The sequence below is a fragment of the Vigna unguiculata genome, chromosome 2 (genome assembly GCF_037176805.1).
Source record: "Vigna unguiculata cultivar grain cowpea cultivar isolate G323 ecotype 2 chromosome 2, ASM3717680v1, whole genome shotgun sequence".
Lineage (NCBI taxonomy): Eukaryota > Viridiplantae > Streptophyta > Magnoliopsida > Fabales > Fabaceae > Vigna > Vigna unguiculata.
In genome coordinates, this window is record NC_140793.1 from 1,797,814 (window position 1) to 1,814,749 (window position 16,936).

The following is a 16,936-nucleotide window of genomic DNA, read 5'->3' on the forward strand; positions in this document are numbered from 1 at the left end:
ACTATACAAAACAGTTTAAATATACTAAAAATTACAAAAAATAAAGATAACACCTAAATTAATACCTAATATTTTGTTAATATATACCACCCAAAATATCCCTACGAAAAAGCTATGTATAGAAATCCTAAAATGAGGGTACTCCACTTTCTTTTAAGATGGCTTGTTAGATAAGAGACGAGGCGTGTGGAACCAAAAAATGAAGCCATGCATGCTTAATTACCCAAGTAAAGAGCAGGGTTTGATAACGATATGTTTAATTAGTTTATATGGTCTTACAATTTCGTAGCTTTTTGTTTGTGATCAGGGTATTGGAATTTAGTGCCAAAAATGAGGAAGGTGCGTTAACAATTATGAAATAGGTTAATTACCTTTTCTTAATTCTGCTTACTTTGAATGAATATCATCTACCTTTTAAGTTTTTTTAACAATGACAGAGAGGTAAGAGGAACACATCCAAAGGATTGTTTAGGAAAAGTATTTGTATGTGAGAAATGCACAAATCCATGAGATCCGGTGAATAATAAGTCATAATCATTGATAGGATTTGAGTTAACTAGCTTCTTGTAAAAGGTAAACTAACACTTTAAAAGATGGACATTAACTGGGATACGTTAGAGAGTTAGACAAAGGGGTAAAACCCAAATTCTTCAATCTAATTTATCCAATAATAATATAATGAGAAGAATGAATGAATCCAAATCACACAATTTACTTCAAATTTATTGATATTTTAAACAATTATTCATGAGTCTGCTATAACTGCTCTTCCAACTTTCGCATAACCTTATAGCTATATCTAATTTTATATGTAATTATATTATAGCATAATCTTATTACTATATCTGTTTTTGTAAATAAATTGTATAATTTTGTAGTTTATATATATATATATATATATATATATATATATATATATATATATATATAATGGCGGAACTTGGACAAAATATTTAGGGATGCCAAATTATATTTTTTATATATAACTTTTTTTAATTAAAAAAAAGCTCTTCATTTCTTCTGCTTAAAATAAGTACACATAATAGTAGAATTAAAAAAATGATTATCATTTGCTATTATACAATAATACCAAACCATGAATATCATTCTATATAAGCCCTTCATATCTCATGAATTTGATTTGGTGGGTATTGTGAAATTTGAGGACGTTTTTTCAAGATCGCATTGTAATGAATTTTTAAATTCATTATATGTAACTCTAAGAACTTTAGATATTTGTTTTTCATTGTCTTGAATTCTTAGTTCTCATGAAAATTTTCAGTTTAGTTAACGTAAATGCATTTTTTTTCATCTTTATCACAAACTTTCCTCCTTCAAAAATCAATTCTTTTACTCTTTATCATAATCTTTCTAATATAAATTTATCACCTCTCACCTATTTAGAAAATGATAAAATTTATATTCACAACTCATAATTATCATATAACAAAACTCATACCACTTTAATTAAATAAGCAACACTCTATAAATTCAAAACTTTAAAAAATTTACCATAGGTAGGAAAATACAAAATCCCTAAATTTCATAATTAATAGTTATACTAATTTCGGAAAAATTATGATTAGGATTTATACCAATCTCATAAAAGAATCCCTGAAATCATAATTAAGGTTTATACTAATTTGGGATACTAACCTTGATATGTGAAAGATTAGACAAAAATGTATATTTCAATCTCAATTTATGTGTTCTCCAACTTTTGTTTCCCAATCTATCTCTTTGTATTTTTTTTTCTCTTCACACACTTTCATAATAACTTACATGGTAGAAAGATCTTATAGCAAAAACAAAACCCTAATCTCTTTTATAAATCAATATTTTCATTAAATTTTTTATTTTATTTTTTATTATTATTTTCAATAATATAAACTTAATATAAATAATATATAATTATAATTTAAAAATATATATAAAAAAATTCAAAAATTTTGGGAGAGTCGTGACTCCCCTGTATCAATATGATGTTCTGCATATATATAAATGTTTCATTAATAACCAATTTTAGTGATCAAAAATTGTTAGTCATAATTTAAAAACCAATTTAAAAATTAAAAAATTATTGGTTACTAAAATAGTCACTATTATAAATAAAAAATTATAATTTGTCGTTAATTAATTAAACACCAATTTAGAAACTAAGTCATTTTGGTAGCCAAAACCTAAGTAATTAATTTTTAATAATTTTCTTTGGTAGCCAAAACTATGGTAATTAATATTAACAATCAATTTAGTGATCAATTATAATTTTGTATTTATTATAGTGACTATTTTAATAATCAATAATTTTTTACTTTATAGATTGGTATCTCAATTGGTCACTATAGTGACTAACAACTTTTGATCACTAAAATTAATAACTAATGAAACATTTTCTTGTAGTATATATATATATATATATATATATATATATATATATATATATATATTGTTCTAGTTCAGAAAAATACTAGATAATTCTTCACCAAAACAAAAAGAGTATTTTAGACTTACGTCAAAAAATCATTCATCCCTTGACCATTGGAGCAACCTTCTTATTTATAGAATAATCAGTTACAAAATATTAAATTCTACAAATACAAAATAAAAATGAAATTATCTTCTACTCCTAAAATATCTCTAAAAATAATAACAACCTTATTAATTCCTAAAAATCCCACCAAACACGGAAATTTAATTTAGTTAATATTCTCCCTCAATGCCCCGCTGACCCGATCTACTACTCCCGATCTGCTAAATGCTAAAAATTCATATATCCTCTCGGCCTAAAACCGAACCACTTTCTCTGGACCAGTATATATATATATATAATTTATGTTTTATAAGTTCAAAATATTATTAATTGTTGTTTCAAATGTATTCCTGTCTATTCATACAATACTAATTAATTTATCACATGTGATAAGATATATTAAATAAAGATATTTAAGCTCAAATACAATAATAACTACTTTGTAGGTTGCTCAAATCCTAAGTTTGTTACTATTTTATCTTTATTTAGTATCTATGTTGCTTAGTGTAAACATCTTAGCGTATTTTCTGAAAGGTTGTAGTGGAAGGTTCTACTTGAAGTAATTTAATATTTAAATATCAACTAATTGATTTATATATCTTTATTTGTTACATTTGTTTTCTCTCTTTTTAATATATGTATTTAAAAAATATTCTTACATTAGTACAAGTACCCTCAATATGGCAATGTTGTATTTGGACCTCAATTGAAGTTAGCAGAAAGCTTGATAAATATGTTTAAGTTTATGGACAGACAGTTGCCAAGAAACCCAAATTCAACATTTTCATATCTACATTGGAACTAAGAAGAGATAATGAACTATGTTCACAGATTTTAGAAATCACCTTTCTTCCTCACAGAACCACTTACACAATTCCTGCAAAAGTAGAGAAAGATCTTGCTTAAGCACCAATACTGTAACGATATATAGCCCAACGCCTTTCAACCCTAAAATGATTCGGAGTTGGAACTTTGCTCATTAGGTAATATGGCTACTTCTTCCTCCATCACCCTTACGCTTTCTCCATGCATTTAGGGTTACTTTTGTATTGGTAATATGTAAAAATATTTTTCAAATCACACAATTCAATATGTATTTTCAAATTAAATAATATCAAAATGTATTTTAAAATGTATAAATCAAAACCTATTTTTAAACATTTCAGTTCAGATATACAATTTCATTCGAAATATATTTTTGGATCAGAAAATATATTTTAAATTATACATTTTGAAATACATGTTCGAACTGAACAATTGAACAAAATATTTTTTTCATTGTGCAATCCTACTATCCAAAATACGTTTGGGAATTTCATACATTTATGAATTGTGTTATTTAAAGTATATTTACAAATTATACATTCTAAAATATATTTAGGAATTGGACAACTCAAAATATATTTATTTATAAAATGTACAATTCAAAATACATTTATGAATTATACATACAATTTATAAATATATTTACAAATTATGTTGGCCAAGACCATACAATCCAAAATACATTTTTGAATTCCAAATTTCATAATTCAAAATAAATTTATGAATTATATAACTCAGAATGTTTCTGATGCATATACAGTCTAAATTTTTTGCCAAATGAACTTACCATAACATTGATGTTCGAAAAATAAATAGCTGCAAAGGCCTCGACGGAAACCTCTTCGAATTTGACGGAACGAAGAGTATCCTCAAACCTGCGTTGCTAGAACTAAGGGCGTAATATGTACGTCAATATAAGATTTGTTCTCTAATAAATTAACAGAAAAAGAAAAATGTCGTATATTTATAATCAGTATAAACTATAAATGAAAATGTTATAACCATACATCTTTCTCAAGCAAAAAAAACACAAGATAAATGAAATTGCTTTGCACATACGTTATAGCCGTATCTGACTGGTTAAAAGATGTGGCATTCAGAAGAAAAATAAAGATGTGCAAAATTTAAAATGCAGTGTAAGAGCTTTCTTCATTAGGGCTTCCGGAATAATGTTGAACAAATTTGCTATCTCTACCATGACTTTTAAACTAATTATCCTATTGATTCTAACTAAACTATTCACTGTCATCAACACTTTAACATAAAGACTAATGTACACCAACACTGGTTATCGCATTCTTAACCAATTTGTAGGGCGGGCAGTTTTCTTCTACCCCAGATCAACAGATTAATTCAAGATCGGAGCTATAGGAAAGGAGTAAAGATAAATTAAACTGTGTTTTCCTTAGCTCAAAATTTTAACTCAATAAAATAGCAGACAATATCTCTCCCATGGTCTTCTCGGGCATGTCACCTTCATTAATCTCCTCCATGGACTCGAGAACGGCAGCGTCTAATACTAGCTTTCTTTTTGCAATCTCATAGACATTTTCATCAACTGTTCCCTTGGTCACTAGCCTTCAATGGAAAATGTCACAAGAAAACAATCACCAAGACAATCAAACAGTTTCAAATTATAAGGTTTGGACTTTAACAAAAAGAAAATCACAGGATTTAGCACTTTTACGAATTTTTAATGGGAGTGAAGGAAAAGAAACGGGTAAATACCGATATATGGTTACAGGCTTTGTTTGACCAATTCGATGGCAACGATCTTCAGCTTGCCTATCAATCTGTGGGTTAAAATCCATGTCATGAATTACAACTGTATCAGCTCCTGTTAAGTTTAGGCCCTGTCCACCAGCTCTCGTGGAAAGTAAGCATGCAAATATTGAAGTATCGTTATTGAACGTATCAACTATTGTTTGCCTCTCCGCTACCTGTGTACTGGCAAGGAAATAGTAGGATCTCTAAGATTTTAAAGAGCATAGGAAAAAATTGTCTGATGAAAATGGTAAACAATTTTACAGTCCACTTTATCAAAGGAGAGATGAAAATTGAATTGAACTTCTCTTGATCTTTCAGTGTTAATTAATTAGAAGGAGCCATGAATGACTTGAGTGAATCAGCACACATGAAAAAGGAAAAATTGTATGGCTAAAATGCCAATCTACTCACAAATCACAACATGCTTGCTATAATGCAATGACAATATATTTAATAAAAAAAAATAAAAATGTATTAGTAGATGTGAAATATTACTATAAAAGAATTATATAACAGCTCTTGTTTTCGTTAGTGATTGATTGTTAATTACATAGCGCAAGGGGATCTCACGAAGGATTTAAGTGTTGCTTAAATTTGACAATGGATTCCCACCTTTAGTTTGAAGGTAATGCATTCTCTTTCGGGAGAAACATACCAATACTTCGATGAATTGTCCTCTTTCAAAGTGGAGGCAGGGAGACCCATTAAATATCATGACCCCTAATAGTGAAGATCCGTATTGGCTCATTACTTTATCATATGATATCCTTCTCCTACTTCTCTTTTTTATCGTGTCTTTTATTACCATTATATGATTGAAGCACTTATTCATCCCAACGGCAACAAGTCATAATTGTTGAAATACAAGTTCTTTACCATAATCACACATACTTGGGGAAAAGACAATCTTTTGTCAATGGGTGTACACCATTAAAGTAAGTTATGTCAGAAGTTTTAATTGTCTTAAAGCCCAGTTGTTGACCAAAGGATATACTCAAATATATAGTCTAGACTCCAGTTATGCTTTTTTTCTCAGGAAGAAAAAATGACTATTTTTTGTCTCTTCATTAATTGGATATCAAATATGTTTTCCTTCATGATGACCTAGAGAAGGATATCTACATAAAGCAACCCGTCAATGAAGAGTGTAGGTCAGGTTGTAAATTAAAGATGATCTCTATTGTTTCAGGCAATCTCCTAGTGCTTAGTTTGGATAGTTTAGTCATGTTCAAATCTTTCGGCTAAAACAGAATGAAGCATATCTTTTAATCTTTTATTGTCATACATCTCCAGGAAAATGTGTTTAGCTAATTGTGTATGTTGATGACATAGTTCTTATAGGGTATGATGATAACAAAACTACTTAGCTAAAGCATCATTTGTGCAAATACTTTCAAATTGAAGGCCTTGTCTCTCATACTTTCTAGGCATTGAAGTGCCTCAATCAAAAGAATATATTGTGATTTCTCGAAAGAAATGTGTTAGATATCTTGAAATAAACAAGAATGATTAAGTGTAGATCCATAGATAGTCCTATGGACCCATGTTGCAAATTAATGGCAGAACAAGGTGAGTCCTTCTCAAACAACTCTACACATTGCTTCCAACCTTGTGTTTCACAAGACAACACAGAAAATGACTATCATGTTAGAGAAAAGGTGTTGTCTAAGGAAATTTGCACTAGATTTGTTGGCTCCAATTATCAACTTCCATAAATTTTGACAAAATCTTTGAGAACCTCAAATTATATATTTATATGTTCCAAGCTTGGAACATACTATTTATATGCTTCAACTTAAAGAGTGCGTAAATAGTTTATATTATCTTATAAGCTAAAGTGTTTAGTGTTGTATCTATCCGCAACTTAGAATCCTGGGGGCAAACATTATTGTTTTTTTCTTTCTTTCCTTAAGCTTTTGTTGTAAGCCACTAGTCCATACATATACGTGTACCTAATATACAGGTATAAATATATATACACACACACATATATACACTAGTATGTGAACCCGTGCATTTCCTAATATACAGGTATAAATATATATATACACACACATATATACACTAGTATGTGAACCCGTGCAAATGCATGAGACTTTTAATAATTATAATATATTTATTATATTAATTTAACTTTATAAAAATTATTACCTAGAGATTTGAAATTATAATTTAATTTATGTATTTTATTTTATAGAATTAAATAATAATATTTGATTGTTTTAATAATGAAACTGCACTTAAGTTGTTTATATATTTTTTTAATAAAATGTATTCTATATAAACAACATTTTATAATCAACTTACTTAAAATAAAGAATCAAAATTTAAATTTAAATGAAAGAATGTTTATCAATTTTACATGCTTTAAGAATAATTAATCAAATATTCTATTTATGAATCAAAAAGAGAGATCTAGGTTAAGATCTCTCAAGCTCGTTTTCACATATATATACTCCTTCAAGTACTCTATATTTGTTCCTATCACCCTGTAACATTTCAAACTTTTCATCCAATCGTTATACAAATTTAGCAACTTCTTTTATCGCGTGCTGTGGTGAACTCAACAAAAACATTACTCACATAGACGACTTAACTTTCTCCTTGTTGTTAATGTACTGAATAAAATAATCCTTTTTAAATATACCATACCTTTATAACTTTAAAGTGTCATAATGTCTAAAAACAAAATTACCTTCCATCTAGCCGTCTATAGGTCAATCCAATGACATCCAAACTCCACTCCAAAATGTCAAGCATTGAGGTCCATTGACTAAAGATCAAGGCTCGATGGCCATCCTTCTTTAGTGAAGGAAGAAGTTCTTCTAAGGCCTACATGATAGCCCAATCTCAGGATACCCAGCACATAATTATGCCGCCACTGTATATTTGACAATTACAGAAATTTTTTAGAGCTATAAATCCATACCCGACATTTTGCAGAAAGCATAACATGCTTATCCGAAAGGACCCCCTTCCTATCATTGACACCATAATGAAGTAAAAGCTGCAAGTACAAAATTTACAAAATTTACACCAATGCTATCCGCAGTAAACAATCACCAAGTAAAAATCTATAATTACAATGTTACTAGAAAAGATAATCCTAACAAACTGTAAAAAAAAATAACATTAAGGTGTATGATAAAAATAACCGCTTCAAACATCAACAGAACAAATCATGACAAGCATCAATAGAAAATCTAGTTTACATCAACCAAAAAATAACTTCCCAAAGTTGGTTCATAAAACCTTGGCTAATAACAAACACAAAATAACAATGGTCTACAACATAAACATCAAAAATAATCCCAACTATTTAAATAAGAAATAACTTCAATCAACATTACTAAGAAAACCATAATTGACATCAATCGAGAAGTAGTTATCCCAACAATATCTCGGTAAGTCAAGACCATAACACCCCAACCAAAATCGAGCTAAGAGTATGAAGAGAAGACATGAATTTTAGAATATGGGGAATTTAAAAATCTTACTTCTTAGGTGAAATTTCAAATTCTCTAATTTTAAATATAATCCAATTACTCTCATAAAATTCTAGAATTTCAATTTCTTTTGAAATTCCCTACCCAAATAACAAATTCTATCATAAAGCATTTCAGATTCTCCATAAAAAAGAATTACCATCTTAAAATTCTCTACCCATTCTCTATCCAAACACACTATAAAGGAAAATGCTAACAAGGCTAGGAATCAAAAGTTGACAATTATATTAGGATGTGTAGAAAGTGCTCTACAATTAATTTTTAATGCAATCGTAACTACCAATAAAAACCCTCCTTTTAGTTCTTTAACCAGTTCCCTAACTGATTAGTAACAGACCCTTGGTCTATTAAATGCAGAAGAGGGCCTCTTTCAGCTAGACAACCTATTTCAGGATATTTCATACTCAACTAATGTATCTGCATATAAATGTTGTTCATAACAGCTTATTTTTCTGTCTATAAATCCTTACGTACCAATGGTGCTGCTCTGTAATCAGATTATATTGAATACAAAACAACAGTCTTAAGAACACATTAAATTCTTTCGTTTTCTATCCATTCCTCATCTATATAGCACAATTTTATCTTTCATAATCAAAGTGACAGCTTTACCACACAAAATTCATTAATTTAAGGCAAGTCAAAAGGCATACAAAAAAAGTGCATTAAACAAGATTGCTTCCTATTTCTTTCAAAATCAAACCCAATATTAAATATACCAATGAATTCAAGCCTAAGAAGTTCAAACACAGGACATTGAGAGACCAATGAAGTGGATCATAGGGTCATGACATCAGGGAAGGGGCAGAAAACTGAGAAAATCCTGGGTATGTCAGGAAAATGGAAGCTTGAAGAATAAAGCTTTTGTATTATTTGAAGAGGTTCTGAAGCAGCAAATGAAATTTAAAATTAACCTCAAAAGAAAAGCTTGCTAGTGAAGAAAGAGGGTATGCAAAATGTGTATTTTTGCCCATTATTGAAGCATCGGGATGAGCTAACACAAACTACTTGAGCATATTGATGCAATACATACATAGAGAGGATTAGCAAATGCATTGTTCTGTGTAGAAGATTTACCCGGTGAATAGAAAAGTCGTTGTAATTTTTAAGTTCCTCTATAACTCTGTCCAAAGTACATTCAAAACCAAAAGCACCTATTGGATGTAGCTTCCTAGCAAAGCGAATGACATCCTCATCATTGTAGATTCGCCTTATTAACAAGGGATGATTTGCTATCTAGAATAAGAATACAGAAATATATTACCAAATAAAAGAGAGCAGTATAAATCCAAAGTATAGTTTCATTCAAGTCAAAACATAAATCAAGGACCTTGCGGAACTGAACGAAATAGTTATTTATCTGTCGTCGGGGAAGCACTGCTAGTAAATTTTTTGAATTAAGCTCAGAACATTTTGCCATCCGAGCTTGTGAAACTGCACGATACTCTTCAATGGCTTCCTTGTAAGCAGATTCCTGCTGCCTTTCCATTATAACATATTCAACCTGCAGTAACAAAAATTGACAAATAGAAAGAAACAAGGACATATTGATAAGAGTCTAACAAAACAAAATTATTTGCACCAAAGGTGACAGACATACTTGCTGTATTTTTGGAACAAGTTGTTGCATCACATCAGATTTCAGACGCCGCAAAATAAATGGCCCTAAGATGGACTTCATCCGACCAATTAAATCTCTATCTTCTGCATTTAGTAACTTTTTTAGGTCAACGTCTTCAGAAGCAAAAATATCAGGCATCAGAAACTCCAACAATGACCATAATTCCTGCAACAAATTCACAACAAAGCTTGCTTCAGCAACTAAATTTATATTAATGCCAGCAAAATCAACAGGTTAAGACAAATCATAGACATTTTGTTCAAGACTTAAGTACATTATTGGCACAGAATATAAATGACAGGGTGTCTTCCTTTTCTCTGCCTTGAGTGTAACTGTATTATTATTCCTAGAAAGGAGCTGAACTAAGATACCAGGATATTCACAACAACTGGCATACACTACTCAATCAACTAAGCTAGACCTCCTTGGTACACAAGCTTATTAGACACTTCTTGCATATGTATTTTCAAAAGGATTAAAAATAAGCCAGGACTTGACAGTTTCCCAAACATCATTCATCACAAAATATGATGTCAATTTGACAAAGAACCACTATCTACATCCTACTGGCTACTGCAATAATAAACAAGCACACCACACCTTTTGTTAATATATTTGTTTTCTTATTCCATAAAATAGTCACAATAATGAAAGAACCTGTTAGGCATGCAGTACTGTTAGACATGCAAAGGAGTAAGGCTGCTGGTAACCAAGGGACCAGCGTCAAAGCTAAAGAGAGAATATTCACAAATGCTTTGTTTGTATTACGAGTGAAATAGCAACAAAATAAATAGAAATAATACAGATGCAAGAGTGAAAAAATTAAGTTGTTTGAAAGGATAGAAATAGCAGGGAAAGTTGAGGTGTACTTGTTTGGATGAGAAGAGAAGAAAGTAGAAACAAACAAATAAATTGTACAAAAAATGTGTTCTATAACAATTGAAAATGTAATATTTATAATCCAATCATTGTGCAATATTGATCCCTAATAATTAAATTTTTTATATGACCTTCCAAACTTTGTCTCTGAAGTCGTTGACCTCATTTCTAAGATTATTTGTGACCACAAAGTACCAACCCCAGCTCAAAAGAGTTTTATTGTTCTATTATATAACTGGCTATATTCTATGGTACTAAAATACAACTTACAAGTATCAACCTCTTAAAAGCCACCCTCAAAAACCCAAAACATTTAATAAGCCTACTCACTTTACTAAGAAAACACTCAAGACAAGGCCTTTATGATAAGCTCCACATAAAGTAGGGGCCAGATAAAGTCAATGCTCTGCTTATGTCTGTTGATTCTCCACTTAGGGAAGGGACTGACTTGTACAGAACAAATGAGGGGGAATTTTGTAAGAGGACAAAGGGAAATACATACAGAAAGCAAGTGTATTATATAGGCAGTTCAAAGGAAGAAAAAGAGAGGCATATTTTCAGATTCAGCTTGCCAGCTAGGGGTCATAGGTGTGTTTATCTTGGTTGGGAGCGTTTGCTTTAACTTTACTTTTTCTTCTACTTCTTTGTCAACAAACATTCTACCTAGTTTAGGTAGGAACTTTTCCTATCAGTATAACTCTCCTATTCTTCCTAAAAGTATTTCACAGCTCCAGCTTTTGTTCTGCCTAATCCCATTCACGCATTGTTTTCAGTTAAAATATAGTCAGATTCTACAGTAATAGAATTAGAATGAAAGAAGAATAATCTCAATTATACAAAGGACATATCAAAGAGTTTTGAAGCTTAATTCAGAGGAAAATTTAAAGTGTTAGTATGACATGTCAGGTAATGATCAGTTGAAGTTAAGCACGTGTTCCATGCTTCAGCAATGATCACAGTTTCCAAATATGCTCTAAAATTACCTTTGTAATAGTGTCCAGCCACAACATATGAATTTTTTAAGAGAAGAAATTATTCCACTACTGACACAAAATTAATAGTTTTTTTTCTCAGCAACAAAAAAAAAACAGCTACAATGCAGCAAAGACATTCACTTATGTAGATACGTACATGCAGATCATTTTGAAGTGGTGTCCCAGTCAACATCAAGCGTTGGTTCGCATTTCGTGCAACAGACATCAGATTTTTCCACCTAAAGCTATTTTTGTCCTTCAAAGCATGTGCCTCATCCATCAACACACAGCTCCATCTCCATCGCTTCAGAATTTTCCGATCATCTTTCTGCTGTGCACTAGCATGAATATAAATTATAAAAATTTAATTAACATTTGAAGCCAATATATATAAATGGCACTAAAGAATATAGGAATGTACCTGTGACGCTCGAAAAGTGAATAACACACAAGAAGAACATTAAATGGAGGAGGCAATCGTGCCTTGGACAAAGAGTTCAACTCCTTGCAGTATGCTGCACGTCCAGCGCCATGATATTGAAGAACAGAAAAGTACGGACACCATCTTTTTAGTTCCCTTTCCCAGTTTTCCAAAACAGAAGCAGGACATACTATAAGATGTGGACCAGAATCATTGTGCAAGCGTTTCAACAAAGTTAAATATGTGATGGCCTGGAAACAAATAACATATGCCATAACTTAATTGAAAAAGTCAAGGACTACAAACAAAAGTAGAAACATGTTAAAAATAATTTTAAAATAAGGATAATAAACCTGAACTGTTTTGCCGAGACCCATTTCATCTGCCAATATGGCTGTGACACATGAAATCAAGTATCAAATCACAGCTCGAGGCAATCATACTAATCTCTAATGAACAAACTTATTGCATAATTAGAACCAGAAATATTCAAATTTTAAAAAACAAAGAACAACTAAGCTTCAAAAAAAGCTATGCCAACAATAAACACAAATCATAATCCCATTACATTATATTGTTTCAATAAACACAAAATCAGGGGCTGCAAAACCAGATACAAAGCAAATATGCCATTCCACAATACAGAACACCAGACCACAACATAAAAGTGTCACGATATTGAGAAATCCACAATGAAAGAGCCATCAATTAATCCACTTCCATTTTTCTCAAGGAAAACACCTGCATAATACATAACGCAGCTACAAGCAACACGAACACACAAATTAAACTCAGCACAACATAAAACCCTCAAAAACCCTAACAAAATACATCCTAATCACTATTGCACAAGCCTATTCCATAACTACAACCAGAAATATTCAAATTTCAAAAAAGGAAACCAATGAAGCTAAACACACAATCAATTCCACATGACCAAAACCCAGCACATCACCAAAAACCGACAAAACCCAAACAATTACCTCCTCCAATCCCCTTCCGATACAGCAGAAGCAAAAAGTTGACACCAACCAACTGATACGGCTTTAGTAATGGCTGAAAATCCGAATCCTCCGACGCGCACGCAACATCCACATCCTCCTACACACATCAACGGCATGCACTTCACCTCAAACGAACATAAAATCTCTAGTTTCAAGCTTCAACCTAAACAAAACAAAAACACAAAAACAAATCGCCGTTTAACCTGAGTCACGATCCTCACTGACGAAGACTCCACCTCCGAATACCTCTCACACGCTGTCCCCGACGAGCCGAAGAGTTCGCCCTTCAACTCCGCAGAGATTCGCGCGCACTTATGCAAAGCCCTACCAACGACATCGTTTTCGTTCAACTCTTCAACTTCTTCTCCTTCCACCTCGCTGGACTCCACCTCATACGATTCCGCCACGCGTCCGTCTTTTCCACCGTTCTCCTCAGCGTCTTCGTCTTCGTCATCGATGATGAACCTCCGGCCTCGCGAGGCCGCCGCATAACCGCCGCCAGCAGCGTCCATGTCGGCGTCCTCGAGGTCATCGAGGAAATTGGCGTCGTTCGGTGCGATTTCGACGCAATCGCTGTCGTTTTCGCTTAAAACGTCGACCTTAGAGGTGTAAGCGAAGGACTCGATAGGTGGCGGGGAAGGAGGAGACGAAGTGCGAGGTCGTTTGAGGACGCGCGAGGGTTTGAAGGAGTGGTTCTCCCATTCGTCGTCAGAGATTTCGTACAAGTCGGGTTTCATTGCGTGCGAGTGTTTGCCCTAGTGGTCGTTGGAGAGAGAGGGTTGAAAGTGAAGGAGTGGTGCTTTTGTAGTTGGACAAAAACGTTGGAGTGTGAGAAAAAGGGAAGAAGGGGAGAGAATCCGAGTGAGGGAAGATAGGGAGATGAAAAATCGCGGTGTGCCAAAGGAGGAACGAGCGCGGGGATTGTCACGCTAAAGTGTAGTTTTCCACTTCATTGCTCATTACTTACTTTTTGAGATCATATAAATTTAATATTTTTAAAAACAATTAAAAAAAATCTCATTTATTACAAACTCCCACTGTCACTTGCGGGAGAATGTAATTTTAAATAATAAATTCTAAATCAATAATTACTTTATAATTAAGTTGCAAAAATTAGGGCCTAATGTGTATTTTTTACGCATTCAAAAAATTATTAGATTTTTATTAAAATATTAATGTATTAAGATAACCAATGACTTAATTACCTATAAAGTATTACTATTTGATTCATACATTACTTTTTTATAAAAAAAAATTACCAGTTAGTCTATGTAAAAAGAGAGTCATTAAAAGAATTATTTTAAATTAATTTAGGATTAAATTGACAATACATCACAAATTTAAAAAATATATATTTAATATTGTACCCGTCCAAAAACAACGCGTAGATATATTACCAATGATAGGGTGATGATCAACAAAGAATATGAAGTGGCATCACCATCAAGCCGACGCTTGAGCAAGGATAAGTAAAGGTGTAGAGTTATGTCGCCAGAGAACATATGCTTGAGCAAGGATGAGCAGAGGTGTAGAGTTGTATTGTGACGCCCCGACTACTATACTAAATAATTATTATTTGATAAAAAGATATGTGTGTGTGTAATATTAAGAGTCCTACATCAGAATAGAAGATTATTTATATTTTTAATATCTCCTATAGATATTAATAAAAATTATTCATGAGTCAATCTTCAGAAGATCCACCAATAATATCTCAAACAACTCTCACTGAGTAGGTTCCTCTTCTGCTCATGCAACAAGTACATATGAAAGAAAAATATGAAAGGAGTGAGGTCTTTATAAGCCTTAAATATCAATCTTAATAAACTCAACAAACAATAGAGACACTGGGGGCCTAGATTTGGACCTACAACCACAAAACTTGATCTTGTTTTACCAGACATGTGGATTCATATTCCACTTCTGATGATCCAATCTAAACATTAAAAGTTACTTTGGGAAGTGATTAGGTAGTTGAGTATTTCTCATAAAATATTGGTACAATCATAATTATTTATTTCTCGAGAATATTAGCCATTCATCGGCTCACAAAAGAGATATATACTCACTACCTAACCTTGGTGATGCCGAGCAGGGATCAGATAGTCCCAAGTTTGGCCTATGAATATCCTAGTTCAGAAGTGCGCTATTCTGAACTATCCAGATATTCACCTACTTGGTAAAACTTCCTTAGACCCCACCATGGTCCTTGCCTTTTATCCTACAATGTACCAAACTGTGACTTCCCAAATACAAACACTTTGACACTAGTTTAATCTCAACTTATTGAAACCAGACTTAACTCTTACTTAACTGACATACTCTTGGACATTTTCAAAGGTCATAAAATGTGATGACTATCAATTCATGTCATTATATAAACTATACACAAAAAATATAAAACAACGATAAAATGTACATACATAAAATAATATTTACTTTCACTTCACATTTATTTCTTTTTAATTGTAAAATAATGATAAAATAAGAATCAAAGTAAGAACTTTAAATAAATAATTAGATAAGGATTAGAACGTTATAAATAAATATAATAACAAAAATATAAATTAAACAGGACCAGTGCGTAACTAGAGATATATTAATTGAAATAAATAAACAGGACTAGTGCATAACTGGAGATAAATAAAATAAATAAATAAGACCAGTGCATAACTGGAGATAAATAAAATAAAATAAATAAATAGGATCAGTGCATAACTGGAGATAAATTAAATAAAATAAATAAATAGAACCGGTGCGTAACTGGAGATAAATTAAATAAAATAAATAAATAGGATCCGTGTTTAACTAGAGATAAATATAAGAGGATAATAAATTTGAATAAGTTAAATGGAAGTAAATATAATAATATATGATTCAGAAGTAAATAAAAAATTAATATAAAACCCATGAGTTTACCAAGATGAATAAAAAAGAATTTAATCTCACTTTTCCCTTACCTTATTGATTGAAGGACACACTAATAATATTTGAAGAGAACTATGATCTCTTTGAATCTTTGCTCTAAAATTTCTTTCCCTCTCTTCTTTCTCTTTCTCTTTCTCTTTCTCTCCCTCTCTCCTTTCTTTCTCTTTCTCCTTTCTCTTTCTCCTTCTTTCTCCTTTCTTTCACTTTCACGTAACTTCATTTTATATATATATATATATATATATATATATATATATATATATATATATAAAGCAAGCCATAAGCCATGCATGTGCTATTTTGATTTTTCTTTCAAAATCATCATTACCTACATTAATGAAGAGATAATCCTTATCTCTTCATCTTATCTTCTTCTTCTTTTTTCTTTTCTTCTTATCTTCTTATCTCTTCTTCTTCTTCTTTTCTTTTTCTTTTTTTATATTTTTTTATCTCTTTTAGAAAATTCTTCATATTTTTTTTA

The 16,936-nt window shown here is 31.4% G+C and overlaps 1 protein-coding gene across 2 annotated transcripts; it reads right to left on the reverse strand.

Moving 5' to 3' along the window:
* Window positions 1-4,485: 4,485 nt before the first annotated feature.
* On the reverse strand, window positions 4,486-14,472 carry ETL1 (SNF2 domain-containing protein / helicase domain-containing protein). Of its 2 annotated transcripts, XM_028057837.2 has the most exons (12): window positions 13,731-14,472; window positions 13,507-13,624; window positions 12,877-12,917; window positions 12,524-12,774; window positions 12,260-12,440; window positions 10,229-10,414; window positions 9,959-10,132; window positions 9,706-9,864; window positions 8,052-8,129; window positions 7,818-7,954; window positions 5,084-5,302; window positions 4,486-4,933 (listed from the first exon to the last, which is right to left on the reverse strand). In XM_028057837.2, the coding sequence occupies exons 1-12, from the start codon at window positions 14,262-14,264 to the stop codon at window positions 4,774-4,776; spliced, it is 2,238 nt and encodes a 745-aa protein (XP_027913638.1). In that variant the 5' UTR covers window positions 14,265-14,472; the 3' UTR covers window positions 4,486-4,773. The 2 variants fall into 2 exon arrangements, with proteins under 2 accessions (XP_027913638.1, XP_027913639.1); XM_028057838.2 differs by lacking the exon at window positions 4,486-4,933 and having other exon boundaries at window positions 5,155-5,295.
* Window positions 14,473-16,936: the final 2,464 nt, after the last annotated feature.